Here is a 26,582-nt window from a genome sequence, read left to right on the forward strand (position 1 = left end):
CTGGATATAGTGTCTATGAGGTCTATTTCTGTACCCGGATCGCGAACACGCGTCGTTGCGCCGCCCTGCGCGTTCCTTTCCGTCCGCGTGCCCGTGGGTTTTACCTGTGTCTACGCTGAGGGTTTCCAACAGGGAAGAGAAATGCCATCAAAGATCATTTTTGAAACTGAGGATCAAGCAATGGACGAAGAAGTAGACACTGTCGTGGAAACTAAAACCCTAAAGGTGAGCAAAGCAGGTCGTCTCGACCTGGAAAGAAAGAAAAATGGTTTTACTCGCGGCTCGGCTCCTCCATGTTTTGGCAGCATGTGGCTGAACATGCTAACTAGCTAACCAGACAGCTAACTCTACTTAACTGTTAGGAAAACTGAGAGAGATAAGATAACAGTGTGTAGCGAACTTAGCAGTGACGTATTTTTGCGCTCATGTCCCGTGCTGTTTAAAACTTAAATTTTGTAATGAAGCGGAAGAGCAGCAACGTGGTCCGATGGTGAGCTAAGTTAATGTTAGCACACAATGCGAGTGTTAGCCATTTAACTAAGCTAAGAGAAGATCACGTGGCATGCCCATGTGTCTGAGAGTTGATCGTGTGGTCTGACGAAACTGTTTACATTGGAGTATACATCCGCGCTGTAAACACGAACTAAGTTTTGTTTACTTTATAGCCAGACGTTCTAAAAAAAAAACCCCCAAACAAATACTACGTAAAACAGTAAACAACACTTTACTTATAACTATAGGTGCTGCCGAATATCACTTTGGTATGCTAAATACACTAAATTCGCTAAAGTTTGTATGGCCGCCTAGAATTAAGTTTTGTCAGACTTACAAGGTGGATGGCTGATTAGTGTTCGTATTGTCAACCTCAGGTCAGGATTAATAAATCAACCGTTTAAACTGGGAAACACAGTTTGGCTGGTTCTTTGGTCGAAATGATTTATTATAAGTTTGTTCGGCTAATGTTATCTGCGGGTGGCAGTGCAGGAGAGGAGCCGTCTTATTAGCAGCGGGCTCATGTCTGGTTATTAAAGTAGTATTCCTTTTTTTATTTTTTATTTCATTAAGTCATTAATTTATTCAATAAAATGTCAATATTTGGGGTCAGTCACCACGCAGATATCCATATAGAAGTGTTTTGTCTTTTGTTTAATGTGTTTTCAACGTCACTCATTTTTATAAGTGGCTTCATAGTCCAGTGGTTTACATTAAGCAAAATATTCCTGTTATGATGCAGGGAGGAGACACTAGTTATTTTGGTGTTGTCAGGAAGAGCATCCAGCGTAAAAATCAGCCAGACATGCAGAGCTGCCCACTGAGGTGGACCCTACTGAATAAGAGAGCAGCTGGAAGTAGCTTCAGACCACTTTAATGCCAAAAACCACCCAAATAACTGTAGTCTTTGAATATTTTGCCAGCAGAAAGGTTGTGTGATACAGCAGATGCACATTAACCACTGCAATATCTAAATGACGTTTTTGCTGATAGTAGGACAAAAAGCACAACATTAGCCAACAATGTGTGGAGGAACTGAACTGAACACTTTTAAACTTTGAGTAGCTACAGAGTCCTTGGGGTTCCTGAATTTCTTACTGTTTTGTGTCTTAAAATGAAATAAAAAAAAAATAAAAAAAATACAACAAGACCAAAGAGGGCAAGAAGCTGAAGAAGCAGCAGCAGCAGCAGCTGGAAGAGCAGGAGGATCCAGATTGCGAGCCTCCTGCACCCAAAAAGAAAAAGAAAAAAGACAAGCTTGCGGCAGACCAAGTGAACGAAGACCTCGATGAGGCCACTGATATGAATGGCAACAGCAATGGTGTTGAAACATCAAAGAAGAAGACTAAGAAGAGCACTGAAGAACAGACAGACACAGAGGTCAGTGTTGATTGTCCTTAGCCAAAGGTCTAATTTTGGAACTAATGGACAGTTTATGGGCATATTAATACATCCTGTTTATATTAGGGGAATATAATAATTTTGCCTATAAAGTGATCTCTCTGTAATATTTGTAATATTTGATCCACTTCTTTTCATGGGATTAGAAAATCAAGAAGAAGCAAAAGAAGGCAACTGCAGAGGCAGCAACCAATGGACATTCCACCCCAAACACCCCGGTTCAGACACCATCCCAGTCGAGCGAAGATTCGGCCAGTGACAGCGAAAAAGAAACGGTAAGATCTGCAGAGAGAATGTCTTTTGCTTTTCCCAGCACATCTTCTGGCTTCAGTTACAGGTTTTAAAAACAAAACTGACTTTGTTTTCTTGTTTAGGAAGAGACACCAGAGCAGAAGGAAGGTGCATTCTCCAACTTTAGGATCTCTAAAGTCACTATTGACAAACTGAAAGGTAATGTCAGAACTTTCTACCCTATTTTCATTAATTTATTTTTAATTCTATTTATTTTTATACAGTGCCTCAGAATTAGAAGGTCACTGGCACATGCAAAGTTCTTGACATGCTTGGTGCGTCATAGTTTTGGGTAGTCATGTTGTTAAGTCTGACTTCAGCTTTTTATGTAATGAAGAATTACAGAATTTATTTGAATATTTATAGACTTCTGCAAGCTTTCTAGGGCTAATCTAACATGGGCATAGGAGTTGTTGAAGTGCTTCGAGGTTTGCTAAATAATTAACTAATAACTAATTACCATTGATTCTCTTTCTTTCTCTGTGTTCCACACTATTACTGTCCCTTTTTAGCCCGAGGAGTCTCTTATCTGTTTGACATTCAGGTAAAGACATTTAATCATGTCTATGATGGAGAGGACGTAATTGCCCAAGCCCGAACAGGAACAGGAAAGACTTTCTCCTTTGCTATCCCTTTGGTGGAGAAGCTCCAGAAGGATTCAGTGGACATGGCCAGAGGCCGTCCTCCCAAGGTACACGCCCATACACAGCAGAGGTAGTGAATATTTATGGACGCTGTGATTCTGTGTGACTGAGTATTTATTTATTTATTTTTTAACTATAGGTTCTGGTGTTGACTCCAACCAGAGAGTTGGCTATCCAGGTTGCTAAAGACTTCAAAGACATCGCTAAGCGCGTATCTATCGCCTGTTTCTATGGAGGCAGCTCCTACAACCCACAGAGTATGTCACATACAACAACACAGTTTTCTTTAAGTCAAATAGTTTTGGATGTTCCAGTTAGAAAAGAGGGATGTTATACATGTATTACACATTTTAATTTAGCAAAAATTGTGGTTCTATCCACCTTTTTTGCTTGAATGCCTCAAATGCACTACTTTTAACCTTTTGACTGCAGTAATTCAGGGCAGACACAAGGTGGCAGGACTGTATACTGGAACAGCGCATGGGCTTTTTTTTTTTTTTTGTAGTGTATGATTCATGGGATTTGCAAATTAACTTAATAACTGGGATTGCTTCAATCATGACTTCAGTTTCAGTGACTGTAAAATGTCGATGATAATCAGGGTAACTGAGACCATTCCTTCACTGCTGTTTTTTCTAGAAATAGATTCTTAAGTAGATGTCAGAATATTTTTAAATGCAGTTTCTGTTTGCTGTTTTCAGCTTGCTTTATATATTGTTATGAAATAAAACTCTTTTTATTAACCTTTTCCTTCCAGTTGATGCTATCCGTAATGGTATTGATATATTAGTTGGAACCCCCGGTCGCATCAAGGACCACATCCAGAACAATAAACTCAACCTCACCAAAGTCAAACATGTTGTTTTGGATGAAGTGGACCAAATGTTGGACATGGGCTTTGCAGAACAGGTCGAAGAGATTTTGGGTTCATCGTATAAGAAAGGTAAAGTTCAATCTCTGGGTTTGTATGTTGAAATATGTATATAGGCCAAAATGAGCTGATAGTGTTTTAGTTTGTTTATCAAACTGCCAAAACGTCTGCCTTTGTAGAGGTGCTCACACTTCCTGATGATCAGTTAATCCAGTGTGAATGTGATTAGCAGCACCTTGCTGCTATTTAGCCTCTTATCTGCTAGGGTGCAAGGGTGTACTTAGTTTCTCACAGGACTGCATAGAGTCCTTTCCTTTTTACACGACTGTTTACTGAAGTAGTAATTGTTTTAGTTTGGTTATATATGTAAATTTTAATGTCGTGCACATCTCTCCTGTTTAGACGCCGACACCAACCCACAGACTCTCTTGTTTTCGGCTACCTGCCCACCTTGGGTGTATGAAGTGGCAAAGAAATACATGAGACCCAACTGCAAACATATTGACCTGATTGGCAAGAAAACTCAGAAAGCTGCGACAACTGTGGAAGTAAGTGTGTTTGTGTGGGAGGGAGACGTAGAGGCTGAGACTGGTGCAATTTAACAAGCGTTACAGCAGTCTTGGGTCTTTGGTTTACATTGCTTAGAGATGCTTGCATGCAGGGCCAGTTAAAGTAACGGACTGTAAAATGAGCTCGCATACATCTCCACCAGGAAAACCCAGCAAGTTCATTTGCAGTAAAAATTGCTGTATTTATCATCATCCACTTCAGTGAAGTTGTAATAAAGTACAAGTTTTTAGCCTGCCAGTTGGATTAATGAAAATCTCTCTCCTCTCACGCCCCGCTTTCCCCCGCCCTGGTGAATCATTTGTCTCTGTTTCTTTTTCTACTGTAGCATCTAGCCATAACATGTCACTGGTCACAGCGTGCGGCAGTGATAGGCGACGTGATTCAGGTGTACAGTGGCAGCCATGGGAGAACCATTGTCTTCTGTGAGACAAAGAAAGAGGCCAATGAGCTTTCTATGAATGCATCCATCAAACAGGTAGATGCACATACTTGCATGGTGCACATTTAACAGACTGATGTGTTGCACATTAAATTGGTAAAATCCTCAGTAATTTTCTTTTCTTTTCTTTTTTTTTTAAGAGCACCCAGTCTCTTCATGGTGATATCCCCCAGAAGCAGAGAGAGATGACGCTGAAGGGATTTAGGAACGGCGCCTTTGAGGTTCTGGTTGCCACTAATGTTGCAGCCCGTGGATTAGATATCCCTGAAGTTGACCTGGTGGTCCAGTGTTCTCCACCCAAGGTGAGAAGAGTTTCCAGTTATCTATAAGAATTCCTTAATTATGCCTTTTTATATTTATTTATTTGTTTAAATATTGTAAGAGTGTTGATTTTATACTTGTGAAGATGATGGATGAAAATGAGTGATTAAGTTGCGGTGCATGGATGTTACCTGCACACTTTCACACGATTATACACAACAAGATCACTGGGAGAGCGCATCTGCCCCAGAACGGCAAAGGTGCTGCTAACACTTTGGTGTTTTTATAATGTTTTATTACAACTTGCCGAAGTCAGCCTGATTTTTATAACGACACGCTGATGTCTGACCTTTGACCTATGACCTTGAAGCATTCCATACTAAAGTGGTGTATTTTGTTCTTCTCCGTTGTTCATATTCTTTATTATGGATCTGTACACGTGGAGTAGAATTGGAAAAAAGCTTTGGGTCCTATAAGCTGTTTAAGATATATATGATTGCTATACACACACAGAGATATGTAGTGTGATTTTTTTCTTTTTCTTTTTCTTTCCTTTTTTTGTGAAACTTTAATAACTAATTCAAATTAATTTTTGTCAAGGTTGATCTAGGTACTCGTGTCCTCCAAACCCATTTCTATTTGTATATAGTTTATATAATTTGACGACTCAATAAAAATAACAGTTTTGTAGATTTTTCACATTTGGTATGACTTTGACCAGATTTTCACTAAAATAAATTCTGCTCCAGCTGTTATTGGTACCTAACATCACATAAAATCTGAACAGGATATCTTGGAAACAGCAGATGCTACACTGCTAACAAACAAACAGACCTGACATATTCCATGCCTTCAAGGGAGAAATGTTGTAAAATGATGAAGCCTCAAATCTTTACTTTGTCTGAAGTTTTTTTTTGTGTTTATTCTCAGGATGTGGAGTCATACATCCATCGTTCAGGACGTACAGGGCGTGCAGGCAGGACTGGAGTCTGCATCTGCTTCTATCAAAGAAAAGAAGAGGACCAGTTGCGCTACGTAGAAAACAAAGCAGTAGGTATCTTTTGAAATGCTCACTTGGGCAAACAGGAGTGACGGGCTTACCTTTTTGTTTTTTAAAAAAAGAAGCTGTAAAAAAATCAGAAAAAAGAACACAATCAGTCCTACTCAGTCTTTTCTCTTTACGTGTGAGAAGGAAATGGATAAGATCCAAAGGGAAAAGAACAGAAAGGTAGAGGAGGAGGGTGTTTAAGAGGCACCGGCTAAATAAAGGCGCTTTTTACACAATCTGTGACAATGAGGCCTTCCTATGTGACTGTTAAACTAACCATTTTTTATTTGCTCTTATTTCAGGGCATCACATTCAGGCGAGTTGGCGTTCCCACTGCCAACGATATTATTAAGTCATCAAGCAAGGATGCTGTCAGGTAGGTAATTAAGGGGAGTGAGAGCCAAGGGCAAGCAATTATATTTTGTTACAGGAGTATGAAATAGTTTTAATTGTTTACTATTTGAAAGCTTGTATTCAGTCAGCCACAAGGTGTTATTAATAATCAAGGGCGATGCTTTAGTACTGGCAGCTTGGTGGTCCCACGAAGCCTCTGCCTTAATCATGACACTGCTGAATGTGAAAAATCTTTCCTGACTGCGAGAGTTTGATTGTTGACTTTTCCTATACTGTGTCCAGGTTTCTGGATTCTGTTCCAGTCGCGGCTATCGGGTACTTCAGAGCATCAGCTGAGAAGCTGATTGAGGAGAGAGGAGCAGTTGATGCACTGGCTGCTGCCCTGGCCCACATTTCTGGAGCCACAAGTCTAGAGCAGAGGTCACTGCTCAACTCTGATGCTGTAAGTTATTTATGCATGCGTACAGAACTCGCTATTATGTCGTACTAGGCACCGTTCACCCTCGCATACAGCTTTCCTAGACGATAGATTTGTGTCTGCCCTTTGTTTTAAAGCCCGTGGGCGTTCTCATGCAGGCCTAACATGTTGCCCCTGCCCACCCACTAAGTATAGTGCTTGTCCTCCATCTAGTTAGAAATGCGCTGTGCCTTTAGGTGATGTATAACTGTAATTCTGCCTAATGTGTTGTTTCTGTTTTGTTTTTGTTTTTTTGCAGGGTTTCAGCACAATGCAGTTGGTGTGTTCCCAGGAGATGCATAATCTGGGTTACGCCTGGAGAACCATCAAAGAGCAGCTAGGAGAGGAGATTGAGAACCACATTCACAGAATGACCTTCCTCAAAGGCAGAACAGTATGTATACACACTCAATATGTAGATATGTGAGCTGTGGCTAGTGTATACATAGATGCTAGACCTTTGTAAAATAATGGGTATCTGTGTGAGAGGGGGAGAGGTTGTATGTTGATGGATGTCTGCGTGTGTACAGTTACAAAGGACTGGGCTCAGCGACTGTTCTACTTTCTTATAAATTGTACATTCTTGCAAAATAGTGAAAAAACCACACCCCAGCGTGCCACATGAATGATAGCAAATGGAAGTGTGAATTGGAAACTCACTGGTAAATGAAAATGCAAATTAAGAGAAGTAGTGAGTAAAATGTCTTTTTTTTTTTTTTTTTTTTTATAATGTATTGTCCTGTTGTATGGGAATTGAGTCTCTCTGGTCACACAATAAGCACAAAGCTAATTATCCACAGCATGTAAACAGAGAGACATCTGTTAGTATGAGTGAACATATGTGACCATGTCTGTTTGACACAGACATTGAAAAACTCGCCATCTCATGCTTATTGTTTTTCTAACAGGGAGTTTGTTTTGACGTCCCAGCTGATAAAGTCAAGGAGATTCAGGTGGGAACAACAATAACCCCAACATCTGTTCAACATATGTAGTTGACTTCTTGTAAATGTGAAAAAAAGTGAAAATATATATTTCAACAGACTGGCAGTCCTGTTTGAAATCCTTTGTCTCCAAACTTGTTCTTCCATTAGGAAACATGGCAGGACGGTCGCCGTTGGCAGCTCACTGTGGCCACAGAGCTGCCAGAGCTGGAGGAGAAGCAGTTCAGTAACCGTGGTGACAGAGGCTTTGGCAGTGGTAACCGTGGTGACAGAGGAGGGTTCAGAGGCGGCAGGGGAAGGAGTTTCGGTGGAAACGGTGGCCGTGGCAACGGGTTCCGGAACGGCAGCAGCGGCGGCGGCTACGGCAACAACAGAGGGGGACACAAACGCACATTCAACCAAGCGTTTGATTACTAAAGTACTAATGTGTGGACTGATAGGACAGACTGTCACTCAGCTGGGGTGGCAGTGGTTCTTATTGGCTGGCTGGTCAACATTCTCCATCATTAAACAAGTTTAATTGTGTAATTTCATATAGAATTCATTGAATTACAGAGTTTGAGACATAATTTTAACAAAACGTGCTATCGGAAGAGTAATACTAAAGGTGCAGTTTACCGTAAAGCTTGATATTTATTTCCTCTGGTCTGTTGTGCATGTCATCCATCTAGATTTTTTATTTTTTTGGCTCATCTGCACAGGTTTGGAGGCATGTGTAGCAGAAATGTTTGCCTTCTCTTTAATATAATGTGACTAAATTTCATTTAATCTGGGCTGCTGTTTAATGTAGGTAGTGTTTTGTTCTTTGTTTTTTAGTTCAGATTTTTTTAAAAACCCATTTAGGACAGCACACGTGTCTTTTAGTCCCGTTATATTCAAGAAAAGACGGACATCTTTACACCACACATCTCCAGAGTTGGGCAAATCCCACCAAAATATTCCAGATGGATACATAACTCTGCAGGACAGAGGAGATTTTTTTTTGGGGGGGGGGTGAGATGTTACTTTAATTTACAGATAGTTATCTAAAAATGGTTTAAAATGAAAATCTGTGTACCGTACCATATATACAAAACTAAGACTGGCAGCCATTTTTGCGATGCCTGATGTGCATTTCTTTAAGGTGGCACTTTAGCTGAAACTTTTGGAATGACATTGCAACTAAATAAACAAGCACCAAATGTAATTACTGGTTATATAACCTATATTGAAATGTTGGCAATATTCAATAACATGACCTAAAGTTGGAAAATGTCATCTATTGGGTTTTAGGTAAAGTGTTCATTTTTATGGGTGTTTGGGGAACATTGGCAGCAGTCACACTTAAGGCTTTTGTCCAAAATGGAAGATGCACAATCTTGTTCACGTCACATTTGATGTACGAGTGTGCTATCAAACCTGTTCAGTATGTTGCACTGTCACGTTTGAGATGGTTCTACTCTGCACCCGCAGAGAACAGCGATGGTGTTGACCTTTACAAATGTGCTCAGTGTCAGATTGCTGCCTTACCCTCAGCTGAAACCTCTCTCCCCAAAAATATGTTGGATGATTGCTTTGCAATCGCCTCTATTTAATAACTTTTGTCTACTGCTTCCATTCATTTGAATGAAATGACTTCTTCATTAAAAAGGTCAAGTCATGTTGTGTTTATTCCTTCCAAAGGGGTAAAATAAGTACGTAACATGCTTATGAAATAGTTTAAGGCATTCGTCTTCTGTCAGAATCAGACTGGCAATAAACTACACTCACTGAGCACTTCAATAGTAAAGTATCTAATTAACTAGTGGTAAGAAGGCATCTCAGTGCATTTAGGCACGTAGAAATTTTCAAGATGACCCGTTGAAGTTTAAACTGGGCATGAGAATGGAGATTCAAATAAGTTTGAATGTGGTGTGGTTTTTGATGCTAAACAAGCTGGTTTGAGTATTTCAGAAACTGCTAATCTACTGGTGTCTTTTCCACACAATCATCTCTGATTTGCAGAGAATGGTCTGAAAAAGAGTAAAATATCCAGTGAGTTCTACAATTGAAAATGCCTTGTTGATGCTAGGTCAGAGAGAAATGGTCCCAAACTGCCCAGAGTTGATAGGAAGGCAGCAGTGACTGTAATAACCACCCCGATAGCCACTCCTATCACAATGGCCAGAATTCGCACAGAATAACCAAAACTGGGCAACAAAAGCTTGAAAGACTGATGAGTCTTGATTTCTGATGCATCATTTAGCGTAAACGGTTTGAAAACATGGATCCATCTTAGTTTGTATAAACAGTTCAGGCTATGGGTGGTGGTGTAATGGTCTAGGTCAGTGGTTCTTAACCTGGGTTCGATCGAACCCTAGGGGTTCGGTGAGTCGGTCTCAGGGGTTCGGCAGAGCCTTCGCCATGACATGCATGGCTCATTTTGTGCACCAGTAAAAAAATCACATTTTATTTTTCACTAAAGAGGGGTTCAGTGAATGCGCATATGAAGCTGGTGGGGTTCGGTACCTCCAACAAGGTTAAGAACCACTGGTCTAGGTGATGTTTTTTTTGGCATGCGTTGGACCGCCAAGTGAGCAACATTTAAATGCTGCAACCTACCTCTGTTCCTTTGTGACCACGGCAGCAGGAAAATGCACCACGCAAAGCTCAAATAATCTCAATATGGCCCCCAGTCATCAGATCTCAATCCAATAGAGCACCTTTGAATCTATAAAAAGGTGCATTTACATCATGGATGTGCAGCTATGTGGACCATAATCTTTGAGGAACATTTCCAGCAACTTGTTGAATCTATGCCGAGAGGTCCAGCCCAGTGCTAGCAAGGTCGGCCTAATGAAGCATGTGGTAAATAAATATAATACTAAGTGCACGGGTGGATTATTAACAGTTTTGTTTCTGCTGTGTTTTATGTGCAGTGAGACTTTCACACCACACTGAGAAGAAACAAGTACACAGAACTAAACGTTGCAGGGTTAGTCCACTGATTCGGTTCCTTTACCCAGCACACAACCAGAGCAACACTATAACTCTGCATTACACCAAAAAACAGACAATCTGAAATCTGCATGATGTACGTTTAATTATTTAAATGAGCCAAACATTGCTATAAAATAACAAAGTTGAGTCACAGTACATAAATATTCATTTTACTGTATTGGATTGTTAGATCAGAAGTTGTAAGGTTATATCGTTGACAGACAGCTTGACATTTTGTTTGATCGTTATTTAATTTTTTTCAATACAAGCATATTATTGCCCACAATATTTTTTTTAATTTACTTGTACCAATTTTGTCCACTTTGTCTAGCGCATCGCTGTACTTGGCAAACATAATCACAATATACTGACACAATATTGGAAGGGCAACACAGTTTAATTACACCACAATATAAAATAAACTAAAAGAATTTCTTAACAACAGTCTATGTGCAAATATTGCATTACTGGCACTGTTTCCTGCACATTCAAGTACCTGTCAATATTTTAATATTGACCAAGGATTTAGATATACACTTTTCATAAATACCCAGACAGGTGAAAATATTATACTCCTCTCTACATCTAGCCCAGTATTGTAGTTTTATTGATTTGGATGCAATAGTTGAAGAAGAACAATAACAGGATTTACACAGATTTTTCAGTAAACTTAAAATGCATCTTATTCAAAGAGCTTTTTTTTTTAAAATCTGTTTTATAGTGAGATGCAAAATCAGTAAACCTGATGGATTCAACTATAGTTCTGATAGCAAAAACAGCAATCTTACAAGCAGTTATATTAAAATTAAACAGCCAATCATTAAAATCACTCCATCCTTTGATATTATTGTGTTAGGTCCCATTCTCACATGTTAATAATTCATTGTGCAATGACAAACAAAGTTTATTGGATCTGTTCTGACTGATTTCCCCTGTGCCATTTGGCCTCCCCTGCTGGATTATACCGGGAGGCAAAACAGCTGCTGCATAATAGATAAAAAGTAAATTATTTCCTGTGATGGAAAGCTAAAGACATGGGATGTCTACAAGGACTGTGTGACAGTGTGTGCTATGATCATGACCAGAATGTACCGTGTTTAATGCACAGTGAAACCTGAGGAAAATGAACCACAGTGGAGGAAACAGCCCTGAGGTGGGAAAAAGCTTGCTAATGATGCCACTTTCGGCTTGTTGTTGCGTCTCTGCAGCTACATCTTCTTGTTTCTGACTACAGGTCTTCAGTTGTCAGGAAAATTTCATTGTGTGCGGGGTTCTCCATAATGAAGTGGTCATCACCAGTGTCGTCCTGGATGACAGGGAAAAAGGTCAATCAGCATTTTCCAAAATACAGGAGTCTCTATGTTTTAAGCTTTGAGAAGATCCCGTGTCTGGATTAGTGTTATGGACAGTTAACAGGTTTCATTGAGACCACACTGGTGGAATCTTGGAATGGTTTGATGCGCTAAATTCGTCGTCTGTGGCATAACTGTTAGCCTTGAACGTGACTGTGTCAGTAGCTGATAGGACTAATACTTTCTTGTATTGCTACTTTTACTTAAGTTAAAGGTCTGATTGCTTCAACCACATCTGCTGATGTTATTCTCCCCAGACGTTTCAATTCCGTCTCCAGTAAATGCTTTTAATGATCCACACTGCGCGCTGCAAATGCCCCCTCATGTTTACTGGTTTAGAAAAGTTTTGCGTCCCAAATTGGCTATTAAGAGGTAACGGTTGTAAGGAAAGCTTTATGCCAAAAAGACAATTTAACAGAAATGGGCACTCGTCAGAACTCAGCATCATGTACGATCATCAGATTTTTAAGATTTCTTTAGTATTAAAAAAAATTCAGTAATAGTTGTGAATATTACACAAATTACACATTGCTTACAAGTTTACATTATTTAGTTTAGTTTATACTTCTTTCATATATGTTTGTTCTACAAGTATTAATAACATTTTTCACAATGGTGCATTATTAAAAACGTGCATTACAGTTACATCCAGTTTCTCTCGTATAGTACTGATTATTACCCACTTTCACCTTTTTTAATAATTTATGAATCTGGTTTACATAAATACATTTTTTGTCACTTAATTAAGAAACAAAGTCATAAGACAACACGTTTGTGTGTCTACGAATGCCATATGCTTCTATAAATGCGAATCATTTTATTAATAATTAATAACTATTTTAAATATTTTGCAGTCTATAAAGAATTCATCATGGTTTAATAGCTTCTTTTCCCTGCAGGGACACAAAAGTAACTGAACTAACAAAAAGCAAGTAAAACCCAAAAGCTCTCAATTTTTATGTTGTTATGTTATTTTTAAATGTATCTATTTGTTGAAAATCATATGGAAACTAGTTAGTTATTTTCATTCAAGTATTAATTAATTATTGTGGCCCTGGTAAGTTTTGAACTGTTCCTAGCAAGATGAAAACATTTCATTTCATCGTAAATCGACTGAAATGTACAGAACGATTAAAACAAATACTTAATTGCTATATTGTGATTAAACCGTACTGTATGTGAAACCTGTTTAAACGTCAGCTGTGTTGGTCTGCACTATGTGAAGCTCCAGGCTTAATTTGAATACTTTAGTTTGTATTTAAAAAAAGAAAGGAAGACATTTTAATGTTTGTTGTCATGTCTGACAGCCTGATGTAGCTGCTATTATGTTTTTAGCGTTTGTGAAGTTTGGATTTGTGCAGTTATTCTTTCATTTATTTTGTTGTTTTAATCATGTTAAGTCGGCTGCAGTTTGATTTTCTGCAGTTTGTGTGGGGCCCATGTGACGTAGTGGCCGAACATAATCAAGCCTCATGATTATTTGTATGCTTTTGAGTGTAATTACTTACTTCGTCTTTCTCTTTGTAGTTTTTCTCTGAGCTGCGATAGGACACCACATGGATCAGGGTGTAGACTCTGAAAACAAAAAGGCACAAGGATGAAACATGAGGGGAAAATGTGGGAAAATGAAAATGAAGAAATCGATGGATAACAGTGACAAGGACAAAGCCATTATAACTCTCCATAAAGACAGAACTCAAAGACTCCCTGCTCATGATTGCGGGGCGGGGGGGTGGGGTTATTCAGTGCCAGATTAATAACTTTGATTAAATTTCTCTGCTTCTCAATCAAGCCTGCTGGATTGTCCTGCTTCATTTTCAAGGTCACTAAATTAGTCAAAAAGTACAACCTGTGAGGAAAAAAATAAAAGTTAAATGTGAAATGATGTTATTACCTGTGATATAACATGGCCAGAAACTGCACAATGAGAAGAATAGCAAAAGACAACAGAAACATCAAAGTGAGAGGCTCCACCTGTCAGAAAAAGAGCAATAGAATGGATTACTAATTACATCAGATGTTACAGGAGTTCAAACAATTATTTAAAAAGAATCACAATCCTTCTTTAACTGCAGCACATGCATTTAGGAGTGTCTGTTGTGGGTCCCAACCTTGAGGAATTCATCACTTTTAGTTCCATTGGGAAAATACTTTGGGATCCTGATGCTGATGACATCATTTCCAATGGCCTGCAAGAAGAAGGTAGCTACCACCCAGAGCACGTTTATGATGAAATACAGGAAGACGGCCTGTGGAGAGGTAAGAGAATTTAATATTTGATTTCGTTTTGCCACATTTCAAGTGGATAATTGTTTTTAAAGGTTTCACTCCCAACCTGCAACCTGACGCATCAGAGTATTTTTTCATAATGATTTGGGATCATTCATTTGTTATCATTGTCATCATCAGAGTGCTGACCTTGTTTCTCAGTGACTTTAGTTCTCTGTTGACTTCCTCCTGATGTTCTTTAGAGTGAGTGATTGGTTTCAGGTAGCGCTCGATTAGCTTGTTCCAGAAGTCGTTCTCATTCTAAACACACAAAAATGCACACAGTTCAATAAAAAAAATTTAATTGATCACTTTTTTAACTGACTAACTCCATTTAGCAAATATAAATTTTATTTTCCTTAGAAGATCAGAAATCTGCTAATGAATAACATTTCAGGGCGGTTGCTTTGTTCACTATACCTTAATTACTGAAAACGAACGGCAAAATTTAGAAACATTTACATCTACCGTGCATTGTGAAGTAGTAATACTGTGTTTAAATACTCATTTTAAATACAACTTTTTGTATCTACCTCTATCTCACAGACCCGACAGCTGAATAAACATCTTACCTCTTCTAGCTTTTGCACTTGTGGGGCAGCGAGTGTTTTCTCAATGGCTAGCTTTACTCTCTTTTCCAACTTCTCCATTCGATTGGTCTTAAGGGTTTGCCGTGCCTGAGACACAGAGAGAAGTCAGGTCAGTTATGTATTTTCTGCAGCAGCAGTTTTCAGAAGTTTTCAGAAGAATAGAAACTCTGGAAATCAGGTTTCCTCTCAAATTAATTTCATTTTGTTTTAAAAGCAACATGTCATTATTTTATTTACACCAAAGTTGTCATCACCTGTCTGTTTAGCGCAAGTTGTAACTCCTCCAGCTGATAGTCTGAGAGAACGTCTTCAGGCCCCACTGAATTGAGCTCTACATTGAGTGTGTCTGTTAACATCAGCACCAAGTCTTCGCACACTTCATCGTAATCTTTGTTACGGAGTGCATATCTGAGGAGAACAAAAGCAGTTTAACTACACAACTGCAGCTTTGCCATCGGGGTAATTGTACAGCATCTTACACAAACGTAGTTTTAGTGTAAATGTTAATTATTCTTGTAAAAATGCCTGCAAGTGAACAACAAAAACATGCAAATACTTGGATGATGTTTATTATTTACCGTATTTGTTCTTGTAGATTTCTCTTCATGTTGAAGTATGTCAGCTTTTTCAGAAATTCTTCCTTCACTGGGTGCACCCAGTCTGCATACACATGAAAACACACACACACGGATAGCATCATTACTCTGTTTTATATGCTACATAATGTATAGTATATAATGATCCACAGCTACATGTATAGCTGGAAATTACAGTGTGGTGCACTCAGGACCTAAATGCATTTAGAGTGCTTCTCACCAGCGGCGGGAATCTCTGCCTCACGAATCATATAGTCATCATCATGATCACTGTCTTCTTCATCAGATGAACTCATGCTCCTGTTTTCAGCACCATCGTCACTGCACACAGCACACATGCACTTATTGTGAGCTTCTTAATTCCAGCGCACATCTCATTTTGTCCTTATAAACAGCTGTGTTCAGTATGAGACTTGAATGGAACTGTGTTATTTTCAAGGCCAGTAGTATATTGGATTTCTGGTAAAATAATTAATTAAATTCAATTTGATTTATATAGGGCCAGATCAGCCTGTGAGCGAACAACATTAGAAATGACTGACCAAATAAAGGAGGAGAAACAACCACGACAACAACAACAGAACGCTACCTGCTACTGGAACCCAGGTCACTGCTCTTTGCTGCCTTCTTCCTCAAATCATCAACTAGAGGTCTTGCAATCTCTTCCTTGGCTTCTTCTTTCTTGGCGTGTTGTTTGGTGTGAGGCTCCAGCATTAAGGCTGGGTGTAGAGGTGTTTCGTTTTGGGTGATTGGATTGGCTGGGATGTGCTGTATAATCTGACCCGCGAGCTGCTGAAATATCAGACGCTCTGTTTCCTGGGTTATCTGTAAAGCAACAGAGTTCATTAATCCATTCATCCATCACCTGCTGTCAGGTATGTCGGGAACTGTAACCATACCTGTATCTTCATGTCCCAGCAGCAGCATCTACAGGTTTTGTCACAGAGAAGATTGTGTAGTTTCTTCTGCTCTACACCTCCCCTAATGGACAGACAGATATGAGGATGTATGGTCACAAAGAGTGATTGATATGACAAGATTAAAAAAAAAAAAATCAATTCCCTGCTGTCTTATTTGTTTTTGTTTCATGGATGAGTGTCAAATATGGAACAGGAAGTGGATGAACTAATGGATTTGGTCAGCTAAAAGTTCTGCACGACTATATATACACACTTTCAGGCTAAGACTTCTCTAAAGGCTGAGGCTTTTTTCTACTCTTCGATCCTTATGATGTCAAAGACAGGCGATATTCTTGATATGGTCATTTTAGGTCCAGAGCTCTGGCTGTAAGCACAGCAGCTCCTCCACCGACTCTTCAGATCTTATGAACTTTACACAGTAATGTTGCGTTTTGGGGAAATGCAACATTTCTGTTTGAGATTTGAATTTGTTATAATTTTCCATTCTTATTTTGATCCCTATAATATTATTGCTATTTCATGATAATTAATTAAACAAACAGTGGTCTAAAATAATGCATTACTTGTTGGTTTCCCTTGTGCCCCAGGACACATTGTTCATGTTAACCAGCGAGTAGATGGTCAAAAGGAGATATCCACTGGGGATGCAGATGAAATACATCAGACCATAGATAATCAAGACTGCAAGAAAGAAAAGGAAACAAAGCCAAAAAATGTCACATGACATGAAGCAACATCACACAAAAAATGTGAAATAATGCTTAGAACAATAATAATGAACATACAAAACTCCTCAGGGTGGAGTAAAGCTGTTATCAAGTACATGATTGCCATTGAAATCAAAAACAATCCAGTGGGGGTCAAGAAGGTTTGCTGAATCACCATGTCACCTAAAAGAGAAAAAGGCATTTGCACATTTAATGGACATTTATTTGAAAGATATGAGACTGCAACAACATACAGTCAAAAAACGATTCTACCCACCAATGATGGAAAAGAAGGACGCAGTCATGAGGAATGCATACAGAACACTCATGATGCCGGCAATGGTTATTTGGGTATTCGACTTGGTTAAAAAGCAAATGAGGATGTAGAACACGGGGGGAACGCACGCGACGACGATGGAGAGTGTACCAGTGAGTCTGAAGACAAACTGGAAAGCACCTGGAAGGAAAAGATGGAGGGGGAGGAGAGAAGGAGAAATAAATGACTGATGTAAAGTTATTAATGCACAAAAATTATTAATGCAGATGGGCTTGGCAAAGTGAATTTCCCTGTAGTTACCATTACAAGTTATTACTAAGTCTGCCTTCAGTTAAGCCAAGTGTTTAATGAAAACTGGTGGTTCACACTGTAGTTACCTGCATTAATGACTGCATTAAAGTTCAGATTAGAAATATTTGTTCCAGGTTTTGCTTCCAGGATACATCTTTACAAACCACGAGAACTCAGATTTTTAAACTCACTTTACATAATTAATGTTTCATCCTTTTTTTTCTTGTCCTTTTTACTGTTTTTGTGGATGCATACAGGTATTCGCATTTGGAATAGTACAAATGTGGCAATTTTCTATTAAAAAAATATAGCACAAACATCTGCCCAGACTTGAATTTGGTAGGCAATGGTCAGAGGTCATTAGGACCTCAAACAGGCCACCAAGCCATAATTCAGAATAAATAAATACATAAATTAATTATGGCAACATTTCCCAGACAAGTTTAAACAAATGATAGAAGAATAATATTTCACGTGCTAAACAGTGGATTGAAACAATGAAATCAGTGTGGTCTACCATACTACACAATGTGAACCCTAATAAGGAACTTTGTAAACGCCAGTTCTGGTAAGTGCGGTATAAAGAATTTGCATAAAATGACATGCAACAAAGATTATACCATACAGTAAAGATGTTAATGTGTGACATGCAGTGAACTGGATCAGAAGGATTTTAACAAGTCTTGTGCGTTTCCATTTGCCGGTGATAAAACTAAGTTTATTGACACCATAAGGAACAAGTAAGGCATCTGAATTTGGTTCAGTCAAATCTTTAAACAAGTTATTATACAGCTTACTTTATGGGAGCGGTCTTAAAATGAAACCACTATACCATATCTATTGTAGTTGTGTTTGCTCAATTACTTTAGTTCTGTTTCCTTGTTGCAGAGTAGCATAATTTAAAGACAGTCACGGGTTTCTGAGAGAATCTGTAGGATTTACTTCCCTAACGGAACTTTTTATATATTTCAAAACCTAAAAAAGTGTTTGAAAGCTGAAAGGATAAGAGATAAACTGCAACTTAATGGCATGAATAATGGTGATAAATGTGTTAGAGTCATTAACTAGACTTAAACCTACTTGCTATCATGAGAGTTACAGAGGCAGGTCCCAGGATAGAAGATCCAACAGTGAACATCTGGTAGAAGACGTAAATCCCTGAGATGGACTCGTTTCTCTTCACTGTCTCTGGACCACTAAGATTCACAACCACAAAAGAGTTAGTATGGCAGTAGAAGTGTTTGTAGGATTTATAGCCTACAAACATAACCAGGAAACCATCAAACTAAGAATGAAAAATTTTCTCTTTTTTTTAAAAATGTTTTAAGTAAAAAGCAGGATGGCTATAGAATGAAACCCTGCTATTATTAATAACATGTAACACTAGCCTGTGGAGAAGGTCCAGTGTATTAGCCAATGTTGAAGGTCCCCATCGTCTCCTCTGGTTGTAAAACTCTTCAAATTCCTGTGGTGAGTTGGTGTATGCATCTGAAGCAGCATTATACTCGACTCGCCAGCCTTGTTGCAATAGCAAAGTACACAGCCATCGATCCTCCCCTAGAAGAGCACACACGAGACACCAAGAGTTTAAATGTCAAAACACTAAGAGTACAAACTAGACGAGGTAAAAAAGTCTACTGATCCTTTTGGTTGCGTTTACCAACCTTGATCATACTGCACATATTCTTGAGCTCTTTGTGCAGTTGTTGAGTATCTTTTTAAAACATGGTCATCCATCAGGGCCGACCCTCTGAACAGACTGAAGCATCCCGGACTGCACAGCACAGAACCAAACACATGCTCTGCTGTCTTCTGGAGCCAGTGACCTACTGCATACTCAAATTTCTGGTACCACACCATGGGACCTGGGATGGCAGAGAGGCAGATGAGAGGAGAGATGAAGCAAAGGAGGTTGAAGAATAATAGGCATTTGGAAAAAAGTACATGTAGTACGTTGTTTCTAAGTTAGTCCATCATATATACAGAGCTTAAAAGAACACTGCAGAAGCAAAAATCCCACTAAATGCTGATGTAGGGAATGTCAAGAACTAGAGTGGACCTATGAAATATACACGATTTCCAGTTTATCAAAAGGCTTTCTTTAAATGTTTATTTTTTAAATGAAATACATTTAATGATACATCAGTGGCAATACATATGAAATGCCCACTCACCCATGCCAGTAGGATGGATTCTACCACATGCTGCACCTACATTGTCATACATCCTCAACCTGTGAACACAAATATGTTTTATAAATTGACATGTTTGACAAGCAACAATAACTAAAATCGACACTTTCTAACTGGATGACTAAATAGCTCATAAAATGAGTATTTGTGGTATTTGTTGTCTACAATAGCATCAGTGATTTATGGAGGAAAATGATGTAAATACTGAGCCATGACAGATTTTAAGAAGTTGACTGTTCTGCTGCTCACCTGTCTACAAGCAGAATCACAGCTTTAGGGTGGAAGTCAGTGTCTCCGTCAAGAGCAAGAATATACGTGTTGTCGTCTGAGATGAACTTGCGTTTGTTGTCGTTGTCATACTGAGGCAACACGAAAGTCTCACTATCCAGAGAGACCAAACTGGCTCTGGAAAAGTTATTCAGTTGCTAAAAAAAAAAAAGATAGGTCATTGAAAAATTATAAGAAATTATACACAATGCCAAAATAAGTTGACTCGAACAGCTGAAAAGTCTTACTGGGATCTTTGAAGGGTTCTTCACAATGTAGCCTTTCCAGCCAAGCAGGTAATACATGTACATTATCTAAGAAAAAAGAAAAAAGCAGCAGTATTGAATGTTAAAATCCAAGAACAGCCTTTTGGAGACTCACTGTTTAATAGTCTAGATGACTTGACAGAGGTGATTTGTCAAATTAATTAAACTTTTATCACACAGGTAGAAAATACAGAATGATTATACCAGCAATACTAGCAAGCATGTTTTAAATTTTAACTAAGCATTTTCATACATTTACAATTAGAGTTGAACACACATTTAATTAACAGCACTTCCAGTATCTCAGTATATTTACTACAGTCCAAATCATTATTAATAATTGCATGCAGCACAATAGAGCAACACAGTTTCTTATTTTGAAATACTGAACAGCACTGAAATGATTTCAGCCATTTATTTTCATGCCTAAGATATATATATAATATATATATATATATATATATATATATATATAAATAAAAATATCTAGTTTTGGAGTTGCTGCTTTTCTATCCCATATTCAATAGTAAATAGTTTTTTGAGTAAAACATATATTTTTGACACATTTGAGTAATAATAATGAGTGTTGAAGAACCCGTCCCACTGTGTGAGGTTATAGAATAGTAGAATCAGACCATACACATGATGGGTCCATTCAAGCTCATACAATTCCAATACATGAAAAAAGAAAACAAGTCTGCATGTTTGAGTGAGAGAACTTGGTTTTTAGTGTATTTCACAATCACATACACATAAATAGGGATATAGAGATAGAAACTTTCACAGCTAATCTGTACCTGGGACCATCTTTTTTTGTTCCTGATGAGTAGTTTGTCTTTTAGGTGAACATAGAGCATGTTCCCTTCTGGCAGAACAAACATCAACCTGCCACCGTAGGGAGTCTCAATGATCGACACATCGTCAGGCTCTTTGTTGGTGAAGACCCTGAACGGAGGGATGTGTAGGTGATCAGTTTGAAAGATGGATAAAGAGAGACATGCAGATGTACACACATATATTTAACTGTGGGGTTATCTCACCTGTAAACTTCAATGACAACATGGATCAAGTCATTAACATAACTATTAACCAGCCTCTTGTTTGTGTCATCGTCAGTCATGAAGGCATCGTCCATTAAAATGTGACACTCAAAGTCAAAACAGTCCTTGTGATCTTCCTTTGGATCCCCTCGATAACGGTCCAGCCTGAAACAATAACAGATGACTGTATAACACAGCAAAAGCCTTTTCATTTAGGTCTTATTTTTAAGTGTGAACAGTCAGTGCACAGCAGGAAATAACAAGAATGACAGGAAAATGCATTTTTTAAATGTTAAGCAGCCCAAACACTTGGCATTTTAGGCCTTTGAATATATTAGGTCATAAGCTAATGAATTTGACCTTTTATTTACATTTTTAAGAACCACTTTACATCAGACTGAGAGGCTCTAAATGCCTCTCTGGTTAAAAATTTCACCTGTGTACTGACACCTGCCTGGTGCGAAATTAAACAGGTGGAGGTAAATCAAACCCATATTTTAATACGCTGTTATATTGCTCTTTAATGATATGTAAAAGAGAAATTAAACCCACGCTGTGTATGTGATACTAGTACACCTGGGGCTAGATGCTTTAAACTCAAACTCGTTATTTTCATCAGAATTATAAAGCCGTGCTTAAGCATGCTTGTTGTTAAATCTCAGTCACTGTGGATTTGTATGCAGCCTGATCTACTTTATGTCTGGATGTGCAGATAAAATATATAATGATAAGAAATGTGATAAGAAGTTCTCATCATAGTGACTGGGGTATGCACATGCATGTTTTTGTGCCTACACTTATTTATTTGTCTGGCCCCTGATGTTTTCAGAGGTACTGGCTCTAACCTGAACATGGAGGTGAGAATCTTCAGCATCTCGTCGTAGGTCTCATGCCACATGGTGGCGCACAGATAGATCACACACTTCTGCATTTCATCATGGCTGTTAAGGAGAGGAGAAGTTGTAGCAGAATTTTTAAACATTTCATGCTGTGAACACGCACATCTTAGAAGCATCTGCTATGGAGGCTCATTAATGTTATACACCCATTGTGGAAATGGCTTCATAAAATGTGCCACATGTGCAGCTGCAGTGAATTTGGGGATGCAAATAAGCGAGTTTCCAATTTTGTTGAGGTCGTAGATGAACATCAGTTGTTTTTGGGTCATGTCTGTGTGTATGTCTTTACACTGAGACGTGCTCTGCTAGCGACACAGTTTGCATGAACTCAACTTCAAATGCATTTTTTTCTACCTATACTTCAAATAAATTATTCACTGCATAATTGCATACTGCCTTTCCTGTTGAAGAAATGTCTGTGCCTCTACTGCATTTGAAAAGTTATCACCCATTATGATTGATTTTTTTTTTTTAGGTTAATTTATGGCCACACTGAAATAATGTTCAACAGAGAAGCTATTCTCAGATCACACTGACCTTTCTTGGGTTTTGGCTTTTGGAACCTTCATCTTGGTGTTGAGTAGCAGAGACAGGTCAATGAAAGCAGATTCATACAATCGACGAACAAAGAGCTGAGATGTTCTTTCTATACGCTGGACCTAATGGAAGGTGAACCACAAAGCTATTTAAGTGTATGTCATTTTAAAAAAAATCAGATCTCAAAAACAATATGCTTTAATATGTTGTGGTGTGGCTTTTCTGGGAGTTAAAATAAAACTTCCAAATAAAGAAATGACTGAATTCATTTAAAGCATACATCTTCTCACAGCCAATTGAGTGAAAGTGTGTGCATATGCGCTGTGTTTTTTTCTGATACCTTGATCTTCCATACATAGTAGGTACATGTGACGAGGCCTGACCACATGCACACTCCCTCCAGTGCCAGCATGGCAAAAGGCCATTGAAAGTAGTGGCTGTCAATCAAATGGTAAATAAATATTTTGAGTGAAGTGTGCAAAGATAAGAAATACAGAAGATATCTGTACTTAATATATTGCTATAGGACATGGCAGATGAGGTTGGACAATAAATACTTCCATTTTATTCGCATTAAAAAAAAATTATAAATGACCAGGCTGCTTGAAGTGTAAGAAGAATTAGTGACTTGAAAAACTCACATGCTACGTTTCATTAACACATTTCTCAGCATACAAACACACCTGTTTAGTGAAGTCCGACACATGCTCCTAGTAAGCTCGAGTAAGACCGCAGACGTGTTTTTGGAGTTCAGATAGAGCAACTTGTCACAAAATTCTGCAATAAAACAAACATTTTTTTTTTTTTAGCTTTATTACATGTAGTTTAAATAACTAATTTATTTATAATTATAACAATTTATACATATAAATGATACAGTGCATCAGAGGAGTCATGGTGTATTTTTTCAAAGTGTATTTTCATGATGAAAATATTGAGCTACTTAAGTGGAAACAACGTTAAAATTCCTGGAAACTCCCCTGTGCTGAAGCGACTCATTAAACAATTAAAAACTGAATGCAAAACTTATTGCAAGTGAATTTTTTATGAAGGTAGTTCAATTTGTCTTGACCTAAAAAAAAGAATAAAGAAAAAGGAAAAACTCACCTATGATGCTTTCTGCTTTTGTCCCATTATCCAGTTTCCATCCCAGTGTAAAAAACAGCACTATTCCCAGCAGTAGCATTGCAGGTCCAGTGCAACATAGAGGAAGGGCAAAACTCATCCTGACAGAATGAATCTTACAGGCCACAACTCCAAACCAGTGGCAGGCTGCTGAGCAGAAGGCCTGAGACAGAAGATGAGGGCAATATTTATTAAGCCTAATTTACAGTCATAAGGACAAAATTAAGATTGTAATGTACTTAATTTACACGTTAGACCATCCTACCACCATTAAAATATGTTTCTGAACCAATTCTTTGTGGAAAAGTAAGAAAGAAGTGCAAAAAAGTGCTTTACACTTCAAAACTCAGATCATAATTGGAACATGTGATCATTATCATGCCTCGGGCAAGTAAGTAGTGGATACAGAGACCCCTGACTGATTAAACCTGCGGCTGCTAAAGAGTCTGTGTGAATGAGATTTGATTGGTTTAAGTAAGTTTTGTCTTATTAAGTAATTAATCTAGACTAAACCTGCTGAGAGCCATAAAAAGAAAATGATCAAATGCAATAATGGGGAAAAAGTGCTTTTTGCTAAATCACCATCAGACACAGTTTTGTCTGCTACATGCAGTGATAAATCAGATTCTACATTTATGGCATCTAGTCTTCCTACAGTAATTTTAATACATGTTGCATGCTCTCTTCCTTCTACTTACTTGTAAGAAAAACAACACTAGTCCTGTTTTCAGGAGTTCTCCGTCACGCAGGATAAAATTGTCCCATATGATGGTTTTCGCAATTAGCTTGTGGTAGATCAGGTATACGGCCCCTAGAACAGACAAAAACAATTTTAATTTTACATGCTTGCCACATTTAAAAATGCACCCCTCTTTCACTCAAATCATTTAGTTCACAATGAAACTATTTTTTATCACTGTTCTTTGTTTGTGGTCAAGTAAATATTGTTATGGTATAGAAATACATTGATTTAAAAAAATACTGTAAATAATAAGAGTGGTAACGTTTTAAATTCCTGCAGTGATAGAAGAAACAATTTAATCTGCAACGTGTACAGAGATACGGTACAGATAACATAAATCTGCACTGTTCTGTAGATTGGGTCATCTACCAATCGGAAGCTTGCGTTTAACTATCCGTAGGCAAGATACTGAACCCTGACCCCTGATTTGGGTGTAACTGGGTCATTAGCTTGCAGTGCTTAGTTACAGTAGAAAAAACACTTTATAAAAATCAGCCCATGTATCAGAACATTTGCAATAATAATTTTACAAGTTAAGAAATACATTGGATTTTAAATAAATAAAAATAAAAGAGAACATATTAATAGTGGTTTATTGTGCAGAATAGAAAACCTAGATTTACTAATACTGAAAACAACAACTGAAGAATTCATCACAGCTGGAGAACATCCTCTGCAATCCATCTGCACCCCTGACATCACAGAAATCTGTTTGTTCTCCAGTGCGAATGTGGGAAATTAGATTTTTTCATCACGCGTCCAGTGCAGAGTGGGTGTAATTTTGCCAGCATGTTTTTTTTTCTCCTCTCCATTCATTGCGTCAATACAGACATTGATGGCAAATAATTACCTATCACTAATATCCTCAGAATGCTGCTGATGACAAACACAAAGTCTCTGAAACCATCCAGTTGTGACAACGTATCCTGTGGGATAAGAGAGGAAAAAAGATCCTCAGTGATCGTGTAAAAAAAAAAAAAAAGTTTCCTTATCATAAACATACAGACTTGGAAGAATGCAAGCTAGCTGAAGCTCCACTATAGAAAAACAGCGTACCTGCATGCGGTTGGTTGCTTGTAGTGAATTTTCCCACCAGCACAACGAGACAAGGAGGGAAGAGAAAATTCCAAATGCCACGTAGATATAGCAGTCAGAACCCTGTCTGTCCACATATGACGTTACACGGACATAGTAGTCAATTCCCAGCATGCAGTAACCTGTTGGTCAAGTTAGTCAGTTAATAAATGCATATCTAAACTTTCTCTTATATCAGTAGATACAGTGTATATGGAATACGCTGTATCCACTGTCTATCCAAATGTCCTAAAAACACACCTATCACTCACATTTTCAGCTCCATAATATTATTCTTGGACTCTGCATTACAAAATAATCCCTATTTATCTCATTCTGAGGTACCTTCTCTCTCTTTTTTCCGAATACTTGAAACTTTGGCAAAGTTTAATATAAGTTTGCCAATATTTATACATTTTTTATACACCATATTTTTTTTAAATCAATCATGGAACTTGGAGCTTGCAAGCTTGGTGCTAGATTTGAATCTTAAGCATCAAAACTTGACAGAGTTGTTGTTTTGGCAGTTAAGACGTTTTATATCATTTATATGAGGCAGTTGTTGTAATGAGGGTGACAGAATTACTGTGTCAGAATTGGATAAACAAGACAACAATGGAATGATAGTTTAAAAGAGCTGACAGACAATTAGTAGCAGATCAGTTCAGTCAAAGCCTGAAAACACAAACCTTGATTGAGAAGTGTTCAA

The 26,582-nt window shown here is 38.2% G+C and overlaps 2 protein-coding genes across 2 annotated transcripts in view; one reads left to right on the top strand and one right to left on the bottom strand.

The window, feature by feature from the left end:
• On the top strand, positions 1 to 9,411 carry ddx21 (DEAD (Asp-Glu-Ala-Asp) box helicase 21). Its single transcript, XM_082534220.1, has 16 exons — positions 1 to 225; positions 1,636 to 1,872; positions 2,040 to 2,168; positions 2,268 to 2,343; positions 2,697 to 2,875; positions 2,968 to 3,085; positions 3,586 to 3,771; positions 4,102 to 4,247; positions 4,595 to 4,744; positions 4,849 to 5,010; positions 5,900 to 6,019; positions 6,320 to 6,393; positions 6,654 to 6,813; positions 7,088 to 7,222; positions 7,737 to 7,781; positions 7,923 to 9,411. The coding sequence occupies exons 1-16, from the start codon at positions 16 to 18 to the stop codon at positions 8,187 to 8,189; spliced, it is 2,394 nt and encodes a 797-aa protein (XP_082390346.1). The 5' UTR covers positions 1 to 15; the 3' UTR covers positions 8,190 to 9,411.
• Positions 8,748 to 26,582, bottom strand: part of chs1 (chitin synthase 1) — a 26,460-nt gene continuing 8,625 nt past the window's right edge. Inside the window, exons 7-36 of the mRNA XM_082534195.1 lie at positions 25,856 to 26,016; positions 25,650 to 25,725; positions 24,756 to 24,868; positions 24,040 to 24,220; positions 23,616 to 23,709; positions 23,273 to 23,369; positions 22,933 to 23,054; positions 22,342 to 22,437; positions 21,497 to 21,661; positions 21,254 to 21,401; positions 20,439 to 20,504; positions 20,173 to 20,348; positions 19,906 to 19,964; positions 19,396 to 19,596; positions 19,120 to 19,288; positions 18,812 to 18,927; positions 17,441 to 17,620; positions 17,242 to 17,346; positions 17,020 to 17,137; positions 16,436 to 16,517; positions 16,126 to 16,361; positions 15,757 to 15,857; positions 15,519 to 15,600; positions 15,195 to 15,348; positions 14,923 to 15,027; positions 14,501 to 14,611; positions 14,194 to 14,331; positions 13,977 to 14,056; positions 13,591 to 13,657; positions 8,748 to 12,036 (exon numbers count right to left, since the gene is read on the bottom strand). Of these exons, the coding sequence (XP_082390321.1) occupies positions 11,959 to 12,036; positions 13,591 to 13,657; positions 13,977 to 14,056; positions 14,194 to 14,331; positions 14,501 to 14,611; positions 14,923 to 15,027; positions 15,195 to 15,348; positions 15,519 to 15,600; positions 15,757 to 15,857; positions 16,126 to 16,361; positions 16,436 to 16,517; positions 17,020 to 17,137; positions 17,242 to 17,346; positions 17,441 to 17,620; positions 18,812 to 18,927; positions 19,120 to 19,288; positions 19,396 to 19,596; positions 19,906 to 19,964; positions 20,173 to 20,348; positions 20,439 to 20,504; positions 21,254 to 21,401; positions 21,497 to 21,661; positions 22,342 to 22,437; positions 22,933 to 23,054; positions 23,273 to 23,369; positions 23,616 to 23,709; positions 24,040 to 24,220; positions 24,756 to 24,868; positions 25,650 to 25,725; positions 25,856 to 26,016 (3,677 nt within the window). The 3' untranslated portion in view covers positions 8,748 to 11,958. The remainder of the gene's footprint in view (positions 12,037 to 13,590; positions 13,658 to 13,976; positions 14,057 to 14,193; positions 14,332 to 14,500; positions 14,612 to 14,922; positions 15,028 to 15,194; positions 15,349 to 15,518; positions 15,601 to 15,756; positions 15,858 to 16,125; positions 16,362 to 16,435; positions 16,518 to 17,019; positions 17,138 to 17,241; positions 17,347 to 17,440; positions 17,621 to 18,811; positions 18,928 to 19,119; positions 19,289 to 19,395; positions 19,597 to 19,905; positions 19,965 to 20,172; positions 20,349 to 20,438; positions 20,505 to 21,253; positions 21,402 to 21,496; positions 21,662 to 22,341; positions 22,438 to 22,932; positions 23,055 to 23,272; positions 23,370 to 23,615; positions 23,710 to 24,039; positions 24,221 to 24,755; positions 24,869 to 25,649; positions 25,726 to 25,855; positions 26,017 to 26,582) is intronic.

The sequence above is a fragment of the Aulonocara stuartgranti genome (assembly GCF_965226115.1).
Source record: "Aulonocara stuartgranti genome assembly, chromosome: 1".
NCBI lineage: Eukaryota > Metazoa > Chordata > Actinopteri > Cichliformes > Cichlidae > Aulonocara > Aulonocara stuartgranti.